Source organism: Aquarana catesbeiana, linkage group LG12, assembly GCF_042186555.1.
Source record: "Aquarana catesbeiana isolate 2022-GZ linkage group LG12, ASM4218655v1, whole genome shotgun sequence".
Classification (NCBI taxonomy): domain Eukaryota; kingdom Metazoa; phylum Chordata; class Amphibia; order Anura; family Ranidae; genus Aquarana; species Aquarana catesbeiana.
This window is the reverse complement of record NC_133335.1, coordinates 227,937,481-227,956,226: the sequence shown is the minus strand read 5'-3', so window position 1 is coordinate 227,956,226 and position 18,746 is coordinate 227,937,481. Positions and strand designations below refer to the sequence as shown.

Here is an 18,746-nt window from a genome sequence, read left to right as displayed (position 1 = left end):
TAAGTGACTCCTGCTGATAGCAGAGGAAGGAGGCAGTAGACAGAAATGACACTTGGTGCTCTGAGCTGAGACACACTATAGATCGGGGGTCTCCAAACTTTGTAAACAAGGGGCCAGTTTACTGTCCTTCAGCCTTTAGGGGGGGGGCCGGACAGTGGCCATCGGGAGTAAACAATGCCCCATCTTTAGTGTTAGTGAGAGGGCCTCGTTTTTGGAGTCATCGGGAGGACCTGTGCCTCATTGTTGGTGTCATTGGGAGGAATTGTGCCCCATCATCGGTGTCATTGGGCCTTTTTGTTGGTGTCATTGGGAGGAACTGTACCCCATCGTTGGTGTCATTGGTAGGAATTGTGCCCCTTCTTTCGTGTCAGCGAATTTAAAAAAAAAAAAAAGAGCCTCAAGGGCCAGATAAAAGTAAACACAGGGCCACATCTGGCCCCCGAGCCGCAGTTTGGAGACCACAGCTATAGAAGGATATGCTTTGTTCATATTTCATGTCTGAGGTTTACAGACACTTTTTATATGTGTGAACAGCTCAGTCCAGTGACCATCTGCATCCAGTTGCCACATGTATTTCAGCCTGTTTTAGATTTTAAAAGGCGTCTGACAGCGGGGCTGGGTGCTCCAACTGTGCTTTCTTGGTGCAGGAAAATATCAATATTCCGGGACCAAACCACCCGTGTGCATGTAGACTTCATTTATAAAGCATACCCCCACCCAGAACCGATATTTCCTGTGTACCCCTCTGATTTCCACTTATTTATATACTCCCAGGCAGTTGCAGCAGAGAGTTACAAAAGTACAAATAAAGAGCAGGATCTATAACTCCTGCATGGACAGTGTTACACTAGAAACCGCAGCAGAGACTCCAAATCATTTTGCACATGAAATCTGCGAATTCTGATTTAATTGTTAGCAAGTCAGTATGTATGTTTTATATGTTGTAAGATTTTTGGATGATGGCAGAACCTCCAATACGGAATAAAGAAGGTGCCCTTTTATAATGCTAATGGAGTCAAGCAGTGATTGGCTGACCATACATTGCCGACACCCTGGAGCCGCGTGCTGCCCTGACCTGCAGGGTGAAAGATCCGACTGCTGCTTCTTGGCCTGACAATGTAACACTATGAAGTTTCCTCTAGATTTGACCAGCGGAACCTTGGGGGTGCAAAGAACCCCAGGAATGTGCATAACGGGCAATCCAATGAGATCCGGGGCAATAGGAGGACGTACTTCTAACTGAACTATCAGGTCTGGGTTGATCTATCGGGGGTTCTTATCTCTCCATATCTATTTATTTGTTAAGAACCCCCCCGGATAGATCACCCCATACAAATCAAAGGGCAGATTATGATCAGGTCTGGGTTGCCTGACCATCGCTTTGTCTGCAATTTCCTCTTCTTTAGGGTCACCCATCTTCAGAGCAGACTCTGGGGGACGTGGATGTCGCGGCCTCTGCTCAGTCTAAGACGACCCTCACGGACTTACTGGACACATTGAAACAGCTGGAGGAACCGGAACCTTTGCTGGGCATCAAACCCGACAGCAAAGACAAGTTTAGCTGGATCGATGGGGTAAGAAGAGTGCAGAAGAGTTTCCATTATTATTATTATTATTATTATTATTATTATTAATAAGAATAATAATTTTTTTTTTTTTTTTTACATTTTACCTGCAGAACTTGACCTCTGAAAGTTTTACCCCCCCCTTCATGACCAGGCCATTTTTTGCGATACGGCACTGCGTTGCTTTAACTGACAATTGCGCAGTCGTGCGATGCTTTACCAAAATACATTTTTGGCTTTTTTTCCCACAAATAGAGCTTTCTTTTGGTGGTATTTGCTCACCTCTGCGTTTTTATTTTTTTTGTTTTTTGCGCAATAAATAAAAAAAAGACCGCCGATTTTTGAAAAACCAAAAAACATTTTTTACTTTCTGCTATAAAACATATCTAATAAAAAAAAATGTTAAAAAATGTCTTCATCAATTTAGGCCAATATGTATTCTGCTACATATTTTTGGTTAAAAAAAATCCCAGTGAGGCTCGGTTCACACTGGGGCAACACGACTTCAGCGCGACTTTGCACGGCGACTTCGACGCGACTTTAGCAAATTACAAGGCGACTTGAAGTCGCCTGCATGACAGGCGACTTCGCCTGTGGCCAATCAGCTCTCTGGGAGGGAGGGGGGGAGGGAGGGGTTTTCCCTGCAAAGTCGCTTGACTTTACAGAGAGATCCGACTTGGAGGCGACTTCCATTGATTTCTATGGTACAGGTCGCCTACCAAGTCGGATCAAAGTAGTACAGGGAGTACGCTCTGAAGTCGGAGCGACTTCAGTAGCGTCTATTAAGACGCTAGCGTTAACTCCCATTCAAACTATTTCTGGGGCGACTTGGGGCGACTTGAGGGCGTACAAGTCGGATCCCAAGTCGCCCCAGTGTGAACCGAGCCTAAGAGTATATTGATTGGTTTACACAAACGCTATAGCGTCTACAAACTATGGGATATCTTATATTTATTTATTTTTACTGGTAATGGCGGCGATCAGCGACTTATAGCGTGACTACGATTTTTTTTTTTTTTTGCGGCGTACAAATTGGACAACTAAGTGACACTTTTTGGGAACCAGTGACTAATACAGTGATTCGTGCTAAAAATATGCACTGCCACTGTACTAATGACACTGGGAGGGGAATGGGTTAATATCAGGGGCGATCAAAGGGTTAACTGTGTGCCTAGGTTGTGCTTACTCACTGTGGGGGAGGTGATTTTAATAGGGGAAGGCTAAGATCCACATTCCTGCCTGGCAGGAACACCGGATCCATGCCTTCCCTTCTGCCTTGTTTACATAGACTGCTGTTCTGCCTGTGTACTGTGCAATCAGCAGGTGCTGGTGGACATCGAGTCCGCGGGGCAGCGGAAGTGGGTCACCAGTGGCGCACTTGCCCCAGACGTCAGATCACATACTTGGGTACCTGATCTGGCATAGGGAAGCCGCCCTGCCGCAATATATGTGCCGTGGGCGGTCCACAAGTGGTTAAATTGGCCAAAAATACCCCCCCCCCATGTCGATGGGCACACGCAGCGTGCCTTCAGGAGCATTCTAACTGCATTTTAGATGTTTTTGAAATGCTCATTGAGTTCACTGACAGGTTCATCTATAGTGCTGTTTACTCCCTTTTTAAGCTGCTTCAATGCTTCAAGCTGCATTTCCATTCCCCTGACTTGTACTGTATGGGGAGATGCAACGCTTCTGATGCAAACAAAGGCCCATCATCACAGGCTGCTAGTCTAGTTACATATTCCTTAACCCCTTGAGCTCCGGAAGGTTTTAGCTCCCCCCCCCTTCATGACCAAGCTATTCAGCACTGCGCTACTTTAACTGGTAATTGCGTGGTCATGCAACCCTGCACACGTATGACATTTATATATTTTTATCACTCAAATAGAGCCTTCTTTTGGTGGTATTTGATCACCTCTACGTTTTTTTTTTGTTTTTTTTTTTTTGCGATTATTAAATTTAAAAAAAAAAAAAAAAAGACAGAAAATTTGGAAAATAAAACCATATTTTTTACTTTCTGCTACAAAGCCTATCCAAATAAAAAAAAAAAAAAAAGAAAATCAAAAAAGAAAATCAAATTTCTTTATAAATATTGGCCAAAATGTATTCCACTACTGTACATGTCTTTTGATAAAGAAAATCCCAATAATTGTATATTGATTGGTTTAACAATATAAATATTATATTATAATTATACACAAATTTTTACTTTCCTGTTATAAAACGTATCCAAATAAAAAATCTAATTTCTTCATAAATATTGCCCAAAATGTATTTTGTTACATGTCTTTGATAAAGAAAATCCCAATAAGCGCATATTGATTGGTGTGAAAGTTATAGTGCCTACAATCTATGGGATATATACTGGATTTTTAAAATTGATTATATATATACATATAGCCTGACGGATTCACTCTTAAATATTGCTAGCGGCTGCTGTAGCCGCTAGTAATGAGCACTTCTTTCTCCCGGCAGGTATGGCTCCCTCCGCCGGGTTCATTTCTTTCCTGCAACCTATCTATGGGCTACCTTTTTATAGTGGGACTGCAGTAGTGCAGCGGGCAATCTGATACTAACTGCCACTGACATCACCAGTGACACTAATTCAGTGATAATACTTTACATTGTCACTGCACTAATAACACTGGCTGGGAAGGGGTTAACATCTAGGAGCGATCAAAGGGGTTAAATGTCTGCCTAACTATGTGTAATATGTGCTGCTTTTACTACTAGATCTCTGTTTCTCATCCTTGTTTTGCAGGGATAAGAAACCTGGAGATCGCTCCCTCTGTAGAGAGCTCTTGGTTGTTTGTCAAAACAGAGCTCTGGGCTGTGATTGGACACAGCCGATTAGCAGGGCCCGGCTGCAAATCATTGGCTGGGATTTGCCGACATGCTCCCATTGTGTACAGTCACAATGGGTGCCGACTGGGAGTCGCACATGCGTGCGCCCTAAACCCGGAAGTAGGCAGAGACTTGCATTTACATCCCTTTTTGCCTTCACTTGTCTCCTATACACAGTACATGGCAGGTGGTTGGGAAGTGATGATAGTAAATCTGTTCTTTGCTCATTCAGGATAAATCAGCGGGTTTGCAGTCGAAAAGCCTCTTCCCTGCAAGCATACTGTAGAGCAGCACCCTTGCTCCTTGGTTGAAAGCAGCGGTCTCTCTGCAGAGGTCTAACATGTTTCCTGCAGAGAACTCTCCAATCGGCTAAATGAATGATTCTTGTTGAGTAGAGATGTGTAGCTCTGGCTCTGCAGGACACGTGTCGGATCTCTGCAGAGAGACCACTGCTTCCACAGAGAGAGAGAGAGCAAGGGTCCTTCTTTGCAGCATGCTGGCAGGAGGCAGGCTTTTCTATTCTGTGAGTGCTTTCTAATGGAAATGAAGTGCAAGACTTTGCACAATTTTTTTTTTTTTTGTTTTGATATAGCTGCATTATATTTATCCGATTTTCATCTGAAAGTTCACTTGAGATTTAGATCCCTTTCACACTGCCGCCTCCTGAAAGTCGCACGATTTTGATGCGATTTTGACGCGATTTCAGGGAATGTCTGTGTAAATTTGAGGTCTATGGTCCTCAACTTGCATCAAAGTCGTCATGCAGCTCTGATGTCCAAAGTCGCAGGAAAAGTCGCAGAGGTGTGAAAGGGGGCCTTAATATATAAGTGTAGTATAGCTGTGCGATCCTTCCTGTGAAATCAAACTTTTCCTATATGGTGCCCGAGTCCTCCATCCATACAGAAATAGATCTCGGATTTTCTTTGTGTGCCCCCCCCCCCCCCCCCCCGATTGTTGTAGCGGGGGGGGGGGGGGGGGATTTACTAAAACTGGAGAGTGCAGAATCTGGTGCAGCTGTGCATGGCAGCCAATCGGCTTCTAACTTCAGCTTGTTCAGTTATGCTTTGACAATAAATCCTGGAAGCTGATTGGTTACCGTGCAGAGCTGCACCAGATTTTACACTCTCCAGTTTTAGTAAACCCCCCACCCCCATATAGTAATTGTAATGTCCTCTCCCTCTCTTTCTCTCTTTTTAGGATGCAGACACCTCCCTGACCGTCGATAACTTGGAACGGCTCAGTCAGATGACACGCGATGGGCAAGCGGAGCAGAAGGAACCCCAGAACGGGACTCTGCTGTCCGAGGCCAAGTTAAAGAATATCATCAGTTTTCTGGATGAGATGGAAAAAGCCGAGCAGGAGAGACCTCGATCGTCCGCTTCCAACACCCACCGAGCGGTAATCAGAATCATCGGTTTTTGTATTGCTTTCCAATCCGCCAGCAGGAATTAACCCTTTAGCTGTCAGAGCTGGGGGGTTTTTCAAATTTTTTTTTTGCACACGTGTTTAAATGCACATATTAGGCCTGACGATTATTTAAACCCCCCAAGCATATATTTTCTGAAAGCAGAAACCCTAGAGAATAAAATGGTGGTAGTTCCAGTTTTTTTAATGTCACATGGTATTGGTGCAATGATTTATCAAAACCATTTAAAAAAAAAAAAAAAAATTTTAATGCACACAAAATATTGCCTACTTTTTAAAATAGTTGCGTGGAGTAAATAGATACCCATAAATTGTATTGAGCTTTGTTACCCGAAACACATCATAGACACAACAGTTTTTATGACCTTTTAGAGGTCATACAGAGATGAAATGGATACGGAGGGAGTGTCGGGGCTCAGGTTAAAATATCCAAAACACTTCCAAATTTTAAAGAAAAGTCGGCACGTGAATGCTCCTTTATGCAATTTTATTCCAGCAGTTACAGACAAATTCTAACGCGTTTCGTCCGTAAGGCCGTAGCTTTACTCAGCAGAGGTCATCCATTTCAAGTTAAAGGCAAAACTTTTTTCCTTTAGCGTTGGATGGAGTGAGAGAGGGATGGAGTCCCAAGTCAAAGTCAGAAAAATTACATTTTTTGTTGGGTTTTTTTTGCTCTCTGGGTTCCTTTTGCAATTCCCCCCCCCCCCCCCACACACACACACACACTTCCTGTTGTGTCACAATGACAGGAAGTGAGGTAGCGATAGCTTGTAGCAAATGAAGAGGAAATCTATACAATGCACGGTCTACTCTGAATGTTCTTGTCGCCTCTTCCCTGAACAGCCACTGCTGTCGGAGGAGGAACTGACTCATCTAGAACAGGCCTCGGCGGTGGCTACTGAGGTGACCAGCTCCATGCTGGAGCTGGAGGAGAAGAGGAAAGCTTTGGGGCTCCTGCAGACGGCGCTGGTGAGTATCTCTGCCTCCATTATTATCCTCGCCATAATCCAGGGGGGGCTCTGGACTTTTCACTACCAGGGCCACATTGTATCTATTACAAATATTCTAGGGATGAAAAAAAAATCTATTTTATCAATGATCCAGGAAATAACTTTCACATCAGAGCCCCCCTCCCCCCACCCTTCCCTTCCCCATCAGAGCTCCCCCCACCCTTCCCTTCCACATTAGAGCTCCTTCCACATCAGAGCTCCCCCCCACCCACCCTTCCCTTTCACATCAGAGCTCCCCCCCACCCACCCTTCCCTTCCACATCAGAGCTCCCTCCACCCTTCAAGGTAAAGAAGAAATGGCTGCACATCAGGTGGTTCCAAATTCCATTTATTTAGTCACCAAGTGACCCCAGGAGACACCAACACAATCTCGTAGACGCGTTTCACACAGTACAAATGTACTTAATCATTACTAACATCAGAGCTCTCCCCACAACTCCCTTTCACATCAGAGCTCATCTCCACCCTTCCATCATTAGAACCCCCCACCCTTCCCTTCCACATCAGAGCTCCCTTCCCTTCCACATCAGAGCTCCCTTCCCTTCCACATCAGAGCTCCCTTCCCTTCCACATCAGAGCTCCCTTCCCTTCCACATCAGAGCTCCCTTCCCTTCCACATCAGAGCTCCCTTCCCTTCCACATCAGAGCTCCCTTCCCTTCCACATTAGAGCTCCCTTCCCTTCCACATCAGAGCTCCCTTCCCTTCCACATCAGAGCTCCCTTCCCTTCCACATCAGAGCTCCCTTCCCTTCCACATCAGAGCTCCCTTCCCTTCCACATCAGAGCTCCCTTCCCTTCCACATCAGAGCTCCCTTCCCTTCCACATCAGAGCTCCATTTCTTTTCACATCAGAGCTCCCTTCCCTTCCACATCAGAGCTCCCTTCCCTTCAACATCAGAGCTCCCTCCACCCTTCCCTTCCACATCAGAGCTCCCTTCTCTTCCACATCAAAGCCCCCCCCCCCCCCACCCTTGCCTTCCACATCAGAGCTCCTTTCCTTTCCACACACCAGAGCTCCCTTCTCTTCCACATCAAAGCCCCCCCCCCCTTGCCTTCCACATCAGAGCTCCCTTCCCTTCAACATCAGAGCTCCCCTCCACCCTTCCATCATTAGAACCCCCCACCCTTCCCTTCCACACCAGAGCTCCCTTCCCTTCCACACCAGAGCTCCCTTCCCTTCCACACCAGAGCTCCCTTCCCTTCCACACCAGAGCTCCCTTCTCTTCCACATCAAAGCTCCCCCCCCCCACCCTTCCCTTCCACATCAGAGCTCCCTCCACCCTTGCCTTCCACATCAGAGCTCCCTCCACCCTTGCCTTCCACATCAGAGCTCCCTCCACCCTTGCCTTCCACATCAGAGCTCCCTCCACCCTTGCCTTCCACATCAGAGCTCCCTTGTCTTCCACATCAGAGCTCCCCCCCCCACCCTTCCTTTCAACATCAGAGCTCCCCTCCACCCTTCCATCATTAGAACCCCCCACCCTTCCCTTGCACATCAGAGCTCCCTTCCCTTCAACATCAGAGCTCCCTCCACCCTTCCCTTCCACATCAGAGCTCCCTTCCCTTGCACATCAGAGCTCCCTTCCCTTGCACATCAGAGCTCCCTTCCCTTGCACATCAGAGCTCCCTTCCCTTGCACATCAGAGCTCCCTTCCCTTGCACATCAGAGCTCCCTTCCCTTGCACACCAGAGCTCCCTTCCCTTGCACACCAGAGCTCCCTTTTCTTCCACATTAAAGCTCCCCCCATGCTTCTCCCGTCACATCTCGGAGTCTATAATTTATGAGGCCCAACCATCTGTGATCATTGATGGTGTCTCCGGAAACTAACAGACTCTTCTCCTTCACAGGCCCAGCAGCGGGAGCTGACGGTACGCCATGTAAAGCAGACAGAGAAGGAGTTGGGGTACCAGCTGAAACAGCAAAGTGAGCAGTACGAATCCACCATCCAGAGACACCTGACCTTCATAGACCAGGTAATGGCATGAACCATGTTGGGGGGGAAAAAAATTCCAGCCTGCAACCCCCTGTAATGGAAGAATTTGAATGCCCACCTGTGCCGAGTACCCGCCTGTGCTGTTTGGAATGTTTGCTTTCTTGCAGAGCTAAGAACACAGCTGCTATCCGGAATTTCTGAATGTGCCAGATAGCATGTCCCCTGATGCATTCTGGGATTCCTCCTGGTGCCCATTACGGCACTACAGGAAGCAATAGTGGCCAGTGGAAGGAACAATGGCACCAAGGTGGGAGATGCCTTCTGGAACACCCAGAAATGTTGGATAGAAGCTGTGCAACTTGCTCTCCACCAACACCCAGATATGGTGGAAATGGAAACACCCGGGTACAATTCAACAAAAAACAGCCCAATAAGGGATTAAATGACATATAATGACCCTGATGAAGGCCTGTTTTTTTGTTTTTTCTTTACATTGAGTATATTGAAAACATTGTACTATGGACTGTTGGGTATCAGTAGGTAAGGTTTGGATAAAATATTCCCATAAAAAATTGTATGGACCTGTGTTCTTGTATAAGGAGACCTCCAGCCATTCATTGCTGAAAACATAACACATCTTAACTCAAATGTGCTTAGTGCTCTGTTGGTTTTTGGAGGCACTCTTCTCCTTGCCAGAGAGGAAGCTGTACCTGAAGAATCTCCCTTCTCCTGCTTCATTCATTCTGTAGATCTGAGCTTCCACCACCTATGCCCACTGCTTGAATATTATCTCAGCAGTCATCGAGGTGTAGCTCAGACGTGAGGAAGCAAATCCCTGCTCTCTTCCAAGATGGCCACTTCCATACAGATACACAGTGCAGAACAGGACATGGTCAGGCAGTAATGGGGGGGCTGAACTGCAAGCAGACCACAGCAATAACCAGTGACTAGTTTCTCGCCTGCCTTCTTCGGGCTCAGCTTCTACAGATCCTTTTTAAACAACATAGGAAACAAAAAGGACTTGCCTTGAACCCGTACAGATGCACAGGAGCTGCAATTCTCCGCTAATTTTGGAAAGTGGTCATTTCTTGGCTGTCTGGCTCATCCACTGACATAGTAATGAAAGGAAAGTCCAGACGGCTGCACACCAAACGGCCAAGATCCAAAATGCCTTTATTTCACATAAAACCATGAAGAACATGAGGAGCACTACATGTACAAGCAAGGGAGACAATGCTTACATGTTTCCCACACAAATTGTGCTTTTATCAAAGCCCATTTATTTCATCTATTGACTGGTCATTTATACCTAGCCAGACCCTCCCCCGTGGGGGTGTCAGCAGGTTAATTAACCACCAATTCAATACCATGTTCTTATCATTGTTCAACTATCAAAAACTTGTGCTTCAAAAACAAATAATGAAGTGTAAAAGTAAAAATACAAAAAAAACAAAAAAAACAAAAAAAAAAATATATATATATATATATATATATATATATATATATATATATATATATATATAATAAAATAAACATATGCAAGATAAAAACATATGAAATGGTACAGCCAGACCTACCACTGACCTAGTAAGTCGCTCCAGAACAAGTATTCAGGTCTGAAAATCAATAAATTCTGCCTAGATGTCTCCAGAAAAATGTGTACAAGGATTACAGCCTGTTTTGGAGATGGTCCACCTTGAGTTAGAATTTAGTATGTCCTATGGGGATGGCCACTGATAGACTGCAAGGATGGGTACTGATGAGGCCGCACTGATAAGGCGGTACTGTTGGGCACTGGTAGGCACTGCTGAGGGCGCACTGGTGGGCACTGATGGGGCTGCACTGATGGGCACTGATGAGGGCGCACTGATGAGGCTGCACTGATATGCACTGATGGGGCTGCACTGATGGGCACTGATGAGGGCGCACTGATGAGGCTGCACTGATATGCACTGATGGGGCTGCACTGATAGGCGGCACTGATGGGCACTCTTGGGACTGCCTTGATTATCAGTGTAGATGCCACTTTCACACAAGCTGGTTATTGGCTCTCCTCTCCTCGCTGTCAGCATGAGGAAAAGAATGCCGATAATCCACTTGTGTTAACATTGTGATCAGCTGATCATGTGGTAAAGGGTTGCTGTTATTGGCCCTTTACCCCAATCTGTGATCATCTGTGTCCTAAGGACGCGGCGATCACAGAGCGTGCCACAGGGGGCGCACAGGCAGCGTGATCAAGGGGGATGTCCCTGGATGCCCTCCCAGCAAAGTAAGCCCACGCTGTAGCCGTCTTCAGCTATAGTGCGGGCGGGAGCTGGTTAAGATACATTTGTGTGTGTGTGTGTGTGTGTGTGTGTGTGTGTGTGTGTGTAACAAATATATATATATTATAAATAAACACTCATATACATTTTCCCCAGCTCATCGATGACAAGAAATCTCTGAGTGAAAGATGTGAATCTCTTGTGAACGAACTGAAGAAGGTGGATCAGAAATACTCCAGTAAGATCCGACAGATGCAGGAGCAGCACGACACAGTAAGAGACGAGGCTCACTGCACATTTAATGCTGTTACAGTTACTTTTAGTCTTTCAGTAATAGTTTTGTTGCATAAGGCCAGCCATAGATGATGTGGTTTCCTTTCCTGCAACCCGTGGTTCCTCCCATGGTTTCCCCATCAACATTCAGTGTTGATGGGAGATTCGCTTTCACAGCGATATTGTTTTCTGCCGGTGAGGAGCCTTCTTGGCCGGCAGAACACAGTGATTGCTGCTGTGGCTATCGCCACCATCAATGACAACCTGCAAATATCGGACAGGCTGGTTGTACTGAAGTCAGTCAATGAATTGACCTCCGTACAACCAGTCTGCCCATAGATGAATCAAATCTTGGCCAGTCCCTGCTGAACCGGCCAAGAGTCAATGCAGCTATGGCTGGCCTAAGCCAGGAAATACCAGTATTTCTCTCTTTTATCTAAAGGCAAATGTCACAAAAGAAAACTGAGTGTTTTTTGGTTGGACATCACCGAGTTAAATAGCCTGAAGGCTTCTCCCTTTAAGTATATAAGCCAATTCTTTTGTGCTGTATATCCGTCCCAATTTTTAAACCAAAATCAAATAATCACCCCAAGTGACAAAGTGTATCAATAAAATGACCATGAATTATGTATAGAACACAATCTCCAACAGTTCCCCTTTAATTATTAAAGAGGAACTGCAGTCTGCTCACATCACATATCGCGGTCGCTCTTCCTGGGTAAATTCTTTTCTTTTTCCTGTAAAGTTGCCTCACTATGAACGGGCATCCGACTTGGAGGTGACTTCCATTGAAATCAATTGGGACAAGTCGCCTAGAAGTCAGATTGAAGTAGTACAGGAACCTTTTCTGAAGTCTGAGCGACTGCAGTAGTGTGCATTAAGACGGATTCATTCACTTACATTGATTTTTTTCTTGTAGCGCGACTTGGGACGACTTGAAGTTGGATCCAAAGTTGCCCCTGTGTGAATGGGCTCTAAGTGTAGCAATATGTTGCTAAATGTTGTACCTTCATTAAATGTAACCATATTGCTACACTTAGAGGCGCCTCTCTTCTCTCTTATACTCAGTTGTGACATGACGCTACTTGTATATCAGGACATCGCTCATATATCACGTCAAAATGTATTTAAAAATGTTGCTTGTCTTGCAAAAACGCTTTTAAACCAAGTTACTCTCAAATCAAGGTTTTACTGTATATAAAATATAGAACTCAGTTGGCTTGAAGGGGATCAGTCAGTGGGATGCAAAAGGAAATGGCTTAAAGGGGAACTGCATTATTTTCACATAATTTGTAATAAAAACATCTTTGCCATTCTGAAGCTTCCCTGCAACCACTTTGCATATTATTTTATATATACTGTGATTCTGTACTTGCCAAATATGCTGCAGAAATCTCCCTCCAGAGCGTGGGCAGCTGAAGCTGCTGCCTGTTCACTTCCTGGATTTACACAGACACACAGAGGCACACCACCAGCTCTGCAGCTCTCATTGGCCCTCTTAGGACTCACCCCCCACCCTTCCTGGCAAACTCTCACGAGAGTGGGAGAGAGAGAGCTGTGCATGACGTCATAATCGTTGGCTAATGACCAGACAAGAAACAGGAAGTAGACTGTATAAAGTGTTTACTGGCAGAAAAAAAATGCTTTACTATCCAAAGTTAAAACAATAACAAGAGCAGAAGATTTGAAAAAATGACTAAAATGACTAAAGATAAAGTAGAACTATAGGCAAAACTTTTTTTTTTTTTTGTTTCATTTCGGACAAAGTTAGATCCCTCCCAGATTTTTAAAAAAAAATTTTTCCCCATCAGTCTCCGTTTGCGGAAGTGGGAAGAAATCCCTGCAAATTACTGGAATCTCCCAAGTCACCAGAACTAGTGTCCCCATTGAAAGATTTCCCCTCTATTCCTTTTCTGTGGAAAACCTAAAATTTGGGGATTTTCTTTTACTTTCACTTTCTATAATAATGGTAAACAAGACAAATAGAAAGGGGGGAATCTCTTTAACAGGGGCACAGACGACAATATAAAACTGATGTGTTCTAATTCAACTCCACTCTGTCCAAAACTTTTAAAAAAGTTTTACATTTAGTTATACTTTAAGCAAAAACTAAGCTATTCACAGTGTATTCGGTCAGTGTGCCAGCTCCAGCAGGCGTGGGTGATGTCAGCAAAGCTCCGCCCCCGACATGTTTCGCCTGAACAGACATTCACATGGGGATCATTGATTCTTCATTCAAGTGGCAAGGTTCTCTAATCGTAGTTTGTGTCTCTGCTCCTCCTACAAGGCCATAGCGGAGAGGTCACCCTCACAGCTTTGCAGATTTTATGGTGACACCATCATGGATGTAGATATCTTGCCACTGGTGTAGCTATAGTATTCAGTCCTCGTTCACATGTGGAGGTCCGTGTTTACCTGCATAGGTGTTCCATACATCCCCATGCAGGCAGTCCTCCTGTTGTCGGTTGGGATGCAGCGGCTGCATGAACATCGCTGCCCCCAGTTTGACATTAGTGCCCATCAGTGCAGCCTCATCAGTGAAGGAGAAAAATTACTGTTTACAAAATTTTATAACCAAAACTAAGAAACCCTTCTTTTTTTTTTTTTTTCCGGTCTTTTTCATTTATTTGGCAAAAAATAAAACCCCCCAGTGTTGATTAAATGCCACCAAAAGAAAGCTTTATCTGTCTCAACCCAATAAAAAATGTCATATGGGTACAATGTTGCATGACCGCACAATTGTCATTCAAAGTGTGAGAGCGCTGAAAATTGGCCTGGGCAGGAAGAGGGTGAAAGTGCCCGGTAGGCAAGTGGTTAATGATCAGTGGGATTCTTCACAGTTCAAGCAGTCGAGTGACCAACCTTTCCTCCAATAAATGAGAAGCTTGGGCTGATTCTACTAAAAGTCTTGTGAAAATATACCTGTTATTCAGTCATGTGATGAAATAAGTAACCAGGAATTTGCTTTTCACACGATTGGGTAATTGAAGTGAATATTGACACAATTTATTGATGATTCGGAAATCCTTTAGTAAATCAGCATTGCTACTACAGTAATAGGAAGTCACTGATTTAAATATTGTACATCCGAAAAAGTCCAGAATTTTCTGCACTCCTCAGTCTCTTTTATTTTAGCATCCTAACAGTATCACAAGCATGACAGGAACAATAGATGGTAACGTGTTTCAAGCTAAAAACAGCACCTACTCAAACCTCCTACATCAACCTCCTGACCCCTGGCTGGCCCCTTCTCTCTGAGCCCAGTGGCAGAAAGCCAGGGCCCGGTCTCAAGTGCGACCTTTGCAACCCTGGTAATTCCACCACGGGAGTCAGTTGTGTGTTTTTGTTTTGCTATTTTTTTATTATTATTATTTATTATTATTTCTCATCTTTTGTTTTGTTATTTTTTTATTATTATTATTATTTATTTATTTTTACATTTTTTTTTTTTTTTATTAGCCCCGTTTGGGGGGGACTTTGGTGAGATGATATGGGGTCCAAACAAACCTCTGATGTTTCACCTTTTGAGACAGAGAAATGAGATGGAGAACTCGGCCCTCCATCTCCTTTTCTGCAGCTTCAGCAGCACAGAATGAATAAACAGGAATAGATCTGTACAGAGGCTTCCCATTCATTCACAAACCGAAGCATAGGAAACGGTTATAAATGAACACAGTTAGCGATTGGTACACATCCATTAAGACAAGGACCCAGCAGCGCTGAGGAGGGGGGGGGGGAGAGACGAGGGGGGCCTGGAGAGAAAACAGGGGAGTGAGGAGAGAACACAGACGCCCATTGGGCAGCAGAAGGAAGTTGGATAGGATGGGTAGTGTGGACAGCATATAGAGCAACTGATCCCCTCCATTCTCTTCCTGCAGCCCCTCAATGCCTGCAGGAGGGAGAGGATAAGAAGCGGGCATTCAGTGGCTGCAGGAGGAAAATGGAGGAGATTGGTTCTTCTATACGCCCATCCTTTCTAGGTGTACGGGGGGGGGGCCTCGCAGGCCCCTGGAGCATGGGGCCGGGTCACAATTGCCACGCCTGCGACCCCCCTGTACATACTCCCCTGACACTTTTTTGTTTATTAATTTAAATAATGTATTTGTTAAATAATAAGGGTAAAAATTAGGATCAAATGTATTACTGATATGGTACACGGGTGATCCGCCCCTTTCTGTGTGCCAAACACTGCGCTCATGGGATTAGCCCCTCACTCAAAGCAGCCACTTAATGATACAAAATCATGTAAATTAATAATAAATGATACACTATAAACTCGCCCTCACCAATAGTGTGATCAAATAGCAGCGCTAAAAATACTAAAAAAATCTAAAAGAAAAAAATATATGTGTATATACGTGATTACTAAATGTGATATCTAAATTAACAGCTGTTTGTTGACAGCACTGAATGAATAAGTGTTTCTAATAAACAGACATAGTGTGACCCATCTGTGTAATAATCTTATATCTAAAGAAAAAATGTTCAACATATAAAGTTCAAAAATTAAGTGAAACGTAGTGAGTAATGGTGATAATATCAAATATATGATCTTCAGTGATAATATCTTCCACCACACCGCTGTGATTGTGACTTCCACTCCCCTTCAGCGAGTAAACTCACCAGCTCTTTTTGCCTTACACTCTCGTGTTCGGCTCACAGGCTTTTCCCACACAGTAGGGGGCAAAGTAATAACCTCCAATCAATCCCTGTTTAGTTATCCAGAGTTTATATGCAAACGCTCTCTCCACATGAAAGAAAGGAAAAGCGATCCAATAGTGCAGTAACGCAACCATGTACACGACCATTCAACATGAGAAAGCGTCTCGGTCACTAAATTGGGCCCTGAGCAAGAGGGAGGATATCCCCGACATGCAGAAGAGATTTGTGGGCCGGGCCCTAAACTTCTGCATGTCGCATAATTATTTTTGCTGGAATGGGCACTTCTTTTCCCAACAGGTTGGCGTGGCTATGGGAGCTAAATTTGCCCCTAGCCTCGCCAACCTGTTCATGGCAGAGTGGGAAGACAGGTTTATTTTTAGTAGGCCTCTCCCCAAACTCAAGTTTTATCGAAGGTTCATAGACGACCTCCTGCTGATTTGGGAGGGGTCTAGGGAATCTGTTGAAGAATTTTTAAAGTACCTTAATACTAATAATAACAACATTAGACTGGAGGCTCAAATTAGTAACACATGCATTAATTTTTTGGATGTGACGATTCAAAGAAAGGATCACTCCCTGGTAACTTGTGTGTACTTTAAACCGACGGAACGGAACAGTTTTTTATCCATCAGGAGTGGTCATCACCCTGTATGGATAAAGAACATCCCGAAGGGACAATTGATGAGGGTCCGCCGGAACTGTACGGAACAAGAAAAGTATTATGCTCAGGCAAAAGTGCTAAAGGAGAGGTTCCTTCAGAAGGGCTATTCAGAAAAGTCTGTGGATGAGGTTATAGAGCAGGTAGCCAATATACCAAGGGAGGAAATTTTAAAAAACAAAGAAAGAATCAGATCCAAGGAGAAACAGTGGGGATTTATATCCAACTACCATAGTCAGTACAGAGATATTGAGAGGATTTTTAAAAAATACTGGTATATTCTCCGGAGGGATCGACACCTAGGAGAATTGTTACCAGAAACCCCCAAGTTTATTTACAGGAGGGCCCCTAATTTTGGGCATAGAGTAGTGAAAAAAATCCTTGATCCACCAGGCCGACCATCTATCAAAATAAATCTTAATGGTTTCTTCCCATGCAGCAAATGCGTGTGTTGTAGGACAGTGAGGATTAGGAACAGGAACATGAAGAGCATCACTAATCAAGCAAATGAAACATTTGAAATAAAAGAGTTCAATAAGTGTAATTCATCATACGTAGTGTACTTGATGTGGTGCCCATGTGACCTGTTATGTAGGACGCACAAAAAGGCTATTAAGGGTCCGCATCTCTGAGCATTTAACAAACATTAAAAATGGCTTCAAGTACCATAGCGTATCCCTTCATTTTAGGGAGAAGCATAATCAAGATCCAAGTCTACTCCAGTTTTGTGGGATAGACATTGTATATCCATCGTGGAGGGGTTCCAACAGAATAAGGGATTTATCCCAACGTGAAACTCGATGGATATACTTATTGAGATGTCTTTTTCCCAGGGGTTTAAATGTAGAGCTGGACCTCAACTGTTTTATTAATGATTATTGAGTTAACAGTTGGGGTCCAGAGTTTTATGTCACCCTGACCCAGAAATGATGATAGGTGCAGAATCTGTAACACCAACGCAACCAAGAGACCACCTATGGGGGGAGGGGGACTGGTAGGGGAGACTATAGGTACATGATATTTTTTGATATTCTTTGATCCTTATGTATGGAGGAGTTGACCTTTGAGGTAGAAAGAATGTCTCGTGTGAGAGATGCGGTAGATCCAAGAGATGTAATAACCTTGTTTGGACTTTAATGGGTTTAGTTTTTATATTTATATTTCCAACCATTTTAATAATTAATACATTTTAAATTAGTATACTTTTTATATGTTTTTTAGTTTAGAGAATGTCATATTTCTATGATTAATCTGTGGATATCACTGTATACAGGCAATGTATGACTTGTTGTGAGGATTGATGATACGCGCTCTCTATGGATGATGTGCGCAATCACCAATTAGCTAGTGTTTCCTGACAGTAATATTGCTGTAGTATTTTTAGTATTAATGGATTTCTAATGCTCTCTATCTCTGCTGCATAAAGCAATGTACACGTATGGTGCGAACGGAGACACAGGGAACGCGCAAGCGCAGTGTCATCAACAATGCGCGTCATATGGTGGGAGGGTATATAAGAAAGATTGCCAGACCGTCTAGCCAATCCCATGAATAAGTCCTCTGTGAGGAAACATGTCGGGGCGTGGCTATACGGCAATCGAAGAAGCTTGACGTAGGACGCTGTGACAGGGAGCGCCATACGAGTGAGCGGGGAAGCAGCTACGGGAGACTCCAGGGAATGGGTGAGAGTATCACCGTCCAATAGATTACCTGGGTCCGCCGTGACCACCATACGTCCAGTTTACCGTTTGAAGTGCTGTTGGTGATTACCATGATTGCTGTGCCTATTCGCTTGATTGATATTTGTGAAATGTGAGTTCAATGGTGGAGGAGAGTGTCATTTTTATTAAAGTTTGTTGCGTTACTGCACTATTGGATCGCTTTTCCTTTCTTTCATGTGGAGAGAGCGTTTGCATATAAACTCTGGATAACTAAACAGGGATTGATTGGAGGTTATTACTTTGCCCCCTACTGTGTGGGAAAAGCCTGTGAGCCGAACACGAGAGTGTAAGGCAAAAAGAGCTGGTGAGTTTACTCGCTGAAGGGGAGTGGAAGTCACAATCACAGCGGTGTGGTGGAAGATATTATCACTGAAGATCATATATTTGATGATA

General features: G+C 44.2%; 1 protein-coding gene across 4 annotated transcripts in view; it reads left to right on the top strand.

Moving 5' to 3' along the window:
- CEP131 (centrosomal protein 131) overlaps positions 1-18,746 on the top strand; it is a 120,910-nt gene that overhangs the window by 34,942 nt on the left and 67,222 nt on the right. For 3 of the 4 annotated variants that reach the window (XM_073606855.1, XM_073606854.1, XM_073606856.1), the window contains exons 12-16: positions 1,407-1,574; positions 5,604-5,804; positions 6,675-6,800; positions 8,690-8,815; positions 11,196-11,312. In XM_073606855.1, the coding sequence (XP_073462956.1) occupies positions 1,407-1,574; positions 5,604-5,804; positions 6,675-6,800; positions 8,690-8,815; positions 11,196-11,312 (738 nt within the window). The remainder of the gene's footprint in view (positions 1-1,406; positions 1,575-5,603; positions 5,805-6,674; positions 6,801-8,689; positions 8,816-11,195; positions 11,313-18,746) is intronic. The other variant, XM_073606858.1, reaches the window with a different exon arrangement.